The following is a 6245-nucleotide window of genomic DNA, read 5'->3' as shown; positions in this document are numbered from 1 at the left end:
ATCCCACATTAAGGTAACCTCAGGCAATAAACTTGTATCCATTACTTCATCAAGGTTTTTATTTTATTTTTATTTTTTTACGAATGCCATGCATAATCCAAATCCAAATCAATCAACAGGGCTCCTACACTCATGGAAAACATGGAAATACCAGGAAATGAAACGTTTATATATGATTTATAAAAAAATGCAAATGCATACATTTATATAAAAAAAGAACTAAAAATATAAAATAAATAAATAATCGACCATTCATTTTAACTTAATTCGTTTAAACTTTGTTTAAAATATAAAGAAAAAAACACCATAAATATACCTTTTCTGATATAGGTCTGTTTCATTGGCAAAATAATTGCTCTTGTAATCTATTTTTAACAATCTTCATCCAGCAATCACAAACGACTGGGGGAGGGGGGGGGGGTCGTTTGTGATTGTCTAGTCATCATTCAATATACCCTTTCCTTAATATCTAGAACAGTGAGCTCATACTATAATATGTGATTAACTGCGCTGCGTTACTTCCTAGGAAATGTCGACACCGCCTTTTATGGCTTATAGAAAGTTTTCACTCTTTGAATTCCGCAGCGTCTAGTCCGCTGACTGCGGTGACATCACGATCCACGAGCGGAGCCTCCTCTCAACCGCTGACCAATGAGTGTGCGTTATGCAAATGAGCTCGCGCAGGTTGGCAGAGTAGTGCGCGCTCCTCTCGCTCGCGCTCAGATGAACTACAGACCCTCGAGCCCGCAGCACATTTACCGTTATCACTCCGTTCCTGCGATACACAGTGAAAATGGGCAAAGTGCGCGTCTAGTCTCGTTTGAACGCTAAAAGAAGAGTCTCTTCTGACCCTGAACACGGATTTTGTTTCTTACTGGAGTTCCTGAAGAGCGGAGGACGCGTAAGAATGAAGTACAAAGTAAGTGACTCTCCATTCATGCGCGCTGTTTCCGTAAACTACATCGGAACTCATCTGTTTACTAGAGTAAACCGTGTAGAATTGACATGTTTATCAAACTTAGAAGGGATTTCTATGACTTTTTCAAATGAAAGCGCAACTGCTCTTCAACTGTGATATATATATAGATAGATAGATAGACAGACAATATGCAAAGAGGTATAAATTGTACATTGTGCATTATACTACCTTTATTTATATGTGCCATTATTGTGTGAATGTTTATTATACAGGGGCAAATTGTGTAAATTCAATGGAGGATGTGCTTAAGCATCCTTCCCATTTAGAACCAATGCTATTTCACTAGTTAAATAGTCCTTAACTTGACAACCGGCTGGCTCCAGCTCTGAACAGCTGTAATTTGTGTGGGTAACCAACCATTCATTTATTGCATGGCTGGTATGATCCGAAAGCAAAGTGCAAATCACATCATTTATTACAACCATGACACAAAAGCACTCTTTGAGCTCTATTGTAGCGAGACTTGTAATAAATGATGTGATTTACACTCTGCATTTTCAACTCAAGTTACTCTGAGCCACTTGAGGATATATGGGGCCATTCATTAGCCCAGGCTCCAGCCCCTTTTCCAATTTGAGCCTCACTGCGATTGTGTAATGTGTTGTTTTAAAGCAAACAGCATGCATTTTGTTCAGAGTAACAGGGTTGCTGTTATACTGAGTGTTCCTGGTGGAGACAGAAAATAAAACCACTCCAGGATTTTATGTGCATGTCCGTGTTTGATTTGTGCATAGATTGCCCTTTACACTGGGACTGTTTTCTGAGAGTGGTTTTATAGACGTCATTCAAAAATGATGAATATACTCATTAATGAACTCTATATCATATATACTTGTTCGTATTTGATTGTTATTAACATCCAGTATTAAAAGAATCATTCACCTAGAAATTAAGTTTTTGTTACGAAAGCTTGATTTGATTGTTTTTTGTGTGACATACAGGCTGAAAATATGGCTTTAGAACATTTGGAATATAGTGCATGAGTCTTATCACTTTAATGATACTTTTATGGTGCTTATTTAATAGTTTTATAGCTTGACAGCCTCAGACCCCATTCACTTTCATGATATAAAAAATTTACTTTTTAAGCAAAATGACCTTTTTTGTAAAACAGACAGTGATTTTAGCTGTCAACATTTCAAAGGTTTTCCCAGCTGATTTTGGGGCACTCAAAAGTATGCCTAAACTTTGGCCAAATCTGTACTTCCAATCCAAGTGCACATAGCGTGAGGGCAGCTTTTCATTCAGGAGAAACTTGGCCCTTGTGTGTGATTCCCTCCCCATTTGCATAGTCTTTGAGGCTTTCAGCCCTTTGGGAAGATTTGCTTCCTACTTTGGTAGGAGGATCGAGCGGCTCTTCCTGAATGGAATGCTTTTGTCTGCTTCACACTATCTGGGGAATGTGGAGTACTTGGCAAGACACGGACTGTTAGCGCATATCAGACTGTTTGGATTCCTCTACAGTATGGCAATGAGCCTCTATTGCGATCTCTCTCAAATATGCTAAATAAAGCTGAATTTATTTGCAAGAAAAAAATCATTAAAAAAACTTCAGAAGCCATTAGTCTTCAGTGTCACATGATGCTTTAGGAATCATTCAATGCTGATTTGGTGCTCAAGAAACACTTATTATTGTCAGTGTTAAATACAGTTATGCTGCTTAATTTTGTGGAATACAGTTTTTGCAGATTCTTTATTGAAAACAATTTATTTGACAAAAAAATATTTTGTACATTCTAAATAATGCTGGGTTGTTTCAAATAACCCAGCTGTTAGGTAAATTTTTTACAATAAATGTTTAACCCAAAAGTTGGGTTAGTCCATATTTGACCCAAAGATGGGTTGAAACAACATTATAACGGTTATAATTGTAACATTATAAATGCCTAATAATATTTATTTTTAAAGAAAATATTCTTATTGACTTATCTATATAAAACATGTTTTTTTATTAATTATTATAATATATATTACAATATTTTTATATTTTATTTATATAAATAACAAATAAGCACATAAATACATTAATTAATAAATAATACATATTTCTTAAAAATGCATGCTAATATAAAGTCATTTTAGAAGAACATTATGCATTTATACCCTTTGATTTTGGAGTGAAATATGACCTATATTTTTCTTGGCAGTTTTTGTGAGTTTCACCCCGTAACTTCAGAGGAAGTTACATCAAAACAGATTCAATTTCCTTTTATCTCCAGTTGCCACAGAGAGATCCTTTGTTTTGCTGCCATTTCTGAAACTTTTAAAGCATCTTTGCCTCAGAGACTGGTTTACTTAGTGGAGGACCTTTACCGCAGGGTATTAGAGGGTCAGGGCCGCAGGGGCGAACTGGTCACGCTGTTGTTGTTTCTGACGCAGAACAACTGATGTACATCACCCTGAGTGACACACAGGCTGTTTTCGGTTCACGGTCTGATAACTAATCTGTCAAACCCAACGGAGTGGACAGACAGCTGACGGAATAACTAAGGCCATACTTCCTCAGTTTAACCTGTTTACTTCCATAAGCGCTCTTAAAAACCAAAGGTTTCTCAACTGGTTCTTTTGGTGTATCAAAGAAGTCCCTCACACAGTCCATGAGGTGAAGTACTGTTGTTAGTTAAACATTAAGTTCTCACCAGAGCCAGTTTTCCACCTTTGGAGCAATGAAGACACTAAACAGACCTCATCTTTCAGTCACGTAGTCAACATCTTGACGTCACGCATCAAAGGTCAGTCAGAACCCAGGCCTGTCGATGTCAGTTATGTTTTCCAGCAGGTGCGCGGGTGTGAGAAGATACATAAGACACAAATGAGCCTCAAACAAGCAGACCTGTATGGCCTCTTATTAGATTTCAGAGCTCATGTAGCCTGTTTTTAACAGACACAGGGATCTGGGAACAGTTTGAGACTGTTACGCCATAGATTTTCCTTCAGGAGCACATCGAAATGAGAGCCGACCCCTCCTTCTAAACACCCAGCCACACTCAAACGTCTGTACACTGCTTTCTTTTCACTCTTATGTAACTGTGGCACAAATGGCCTGACAGGCACAAAGAACTGATTAGGTGAAGTAAACGCTCTGGGATTTAGTTTTTTTTCTCTTTTCTCTCTAGGCTGTAATCCAAGTCGAGGGTTTTGTTTGGAAATGTACATTGTTCTCAATGTGTCTGAGGGGAAAAAATAGGGGGTTGCCCCACTGAAATGAAAAGAAATGGGAAATACAAGGTAGAGAAAGAGTAAACGATGATTTTGAGGTTTATTGTTGTGTGTTAGAAAGAGAAGATTGTAGTTACCATCAATGATTCCTATTGGACAGCAAAATCAAAGAAGATCTCTCTCATTCCTAGATTAAACGGAGACCACAAGAAAAATATTGCTTAAGTCTCCTGATTCTCAGAATTTCAAATGACCCTAGCAATCATACACTGTAACTTAATTTCCAATATGGAATTAAAAATTTTTTTTAAGGTAATTGTAACTTTTTATGATTATCATAATTTTTTTCATTTTTCTCTCACAATTGAAAGCTTATATCTGAGAATATTTTGAGTTTTTATGAGTTTATATCGGAATTTTCTTCTCAGAATTGTTTATATCTCACAATTGCTAGTTCTAAACTTACAATTTTAAGTTAAAATGACATCATTCAGATTTTTTTTTCAGATTCTGTTTATATTAGAAGTTATACCTTGCAATATATACTTGTTTATATCTCAGAATTCTGACATGTTTTCAGAACAATTGTTTCTTGCAATATGTTTATATCTCACAATTTTTTTTCTTCAAAATTGCTAGAAAACAATCAGAATTGTGAGATATAAATTGTGAGTGAGTTTTCTTATTTCCGCCTTATTCCAAAGGCGGAAATAAGCTTTCATATGTATCACATCTAGTGTTTCGGAAACATTTGCCCAAATAGTCAATCAAAAGTGAGAGTTCTTGATATTAAACATTTCTCATCAGATTTGTCCTAATTATACAGAAGACATAATTATATAGATAACCTAATTATCTAAACCATGCAATCCATATACATTTTATAGCTCTTTACTCTTACTATCAACAAAAATCTCGTTTGCATTATTTCTCTAGAATTTTAGCCAACGATGAGACAAGATTGATAATGTAGCTGAGAACTCAAACTCAATGAAGAGCAATAACGTTTATCTTTAGGTGTGTGGGAAGTTATTAAATGTAAAGGAACTCACTGAAAGGTCTTTCAATTTAAAATCACTTCTCGTTTACATCTGTTGGAGAACATTAAAGTATGAAGACGTCTGTGTGAGTGAATGTGTGTGTGTCTATATATTCATGTGTTTGGTCTGTGTGTGTGTGTGTGTGTGTAGGCCACATCGGGGTGGTATTGTGCATAAAGAACACTTCTCAGCAGGCATTCCACATTCCCCAGGGTAAGAACAAGGGCTATTCAGAGAGCAGGTCTCAACCAGCGCTCCAAAGCACAGCTCTGCCCTGTTTGAAAGGCACTGACAAAGAAAAGAGACGATTCTGAAGGAGCTGAGAATTCTCCTACATATACGGACATGGGGGGTTGCAAAGATGCATCAAATAAGAAATTGTGAGCCTTTCAGAACCATAATCCGCATAGATGTTAAAGAACACACATCCCCCAATATTCAGATTAGTGCTGGACCCATATGTGAGATTCAAAAGTTTATTCTTCAAGCCTGGATTTTGCGGTTATATTCATGCATCAGTGCATGAACACAAATCATCATTCTTCCAAAACTGCAGACAAACTAAGAAAGCCAAGAGTTTGTTTGCCTCCAATGAAAGGTAAACTAGATTAGACTGATCCATTTGAAATACGAAGGAGGATAGTTTGCCTTTTGTGGTGATTTAGACCGATTATCTACAGTCAAAAGGTGGGATGGCAAACTGTCAGATAAGAGGAACTTTGACAGCTGCAAACAAGGCAAGCAAATAAGGTTGACGTGATAATGTGGGACTGTTTCCCTTGAACTTTGTGACTTCTCTTTACTTATAGTCATCATCACTATTTAAAGACTGACCTCATTCTTCTGGAAAATTTTGAACGGATTTGTCATTCATTGTTAATTTTCAGTGTTTAGTTTAGTTACTTTTTTATTTGCTAAAATATATTCATGTATTTTTATTTATTTTATTTTTTATTATTTATTTATTTGTATTTAAAAATAGCTGGAAAATAAGAAAATATATATATTTTTGGCCTTTATATACAGTATATATATATATATATATATATATATATATATATATATAT

At 35.9% G+C, this 6245-nt stretch overlaps 1 protein-coding gene across 1 annotated transcript in view; it reads left to right on the top strand.

The window, feature by feature from the left end:
- Positions 1-721: 721 nt before the first annotated feature.
- The window catches only part of LOC107551775 (enhancer of filamentation 1), a 31127-nt gene continuing 25603 nt past the window's right edge, over positions 722-6245 (top strand). The window contains exon 1 of the mRNA XM_016233499.1: positions 722-919. Within this exon, the coding sequence (XP_016088985.1) occupies positions 908-919 (12 nt within the window). The 5' untranslated portion in view covers positions 722-907. The remainder of the gene's footprint in view (positions 920-6245) is intronic.

This window comes from Sinocyclocheilus grahami, unplaced genomic scaffold (assembly GCF_001515645.1).
Source record: "Sinocyclocheilus grahami isolate Dianchi unplaced genomic scaffold, SAMN03320097.WGS_v1.1 scaffold432.1, whole genome shotgun sequence".
Classification (NCBI taxonomy): domain Eukaryota; kingdom Metazoa; phylum Chordata; class Actinopteri; order Cypriniformes; family Cyprinidae; genus Sinocyclocheilus; species Sinocyclocheilus grahami.
This window is presented reverse-complemented; position numbering and strand designations above follow the sequence as displayed.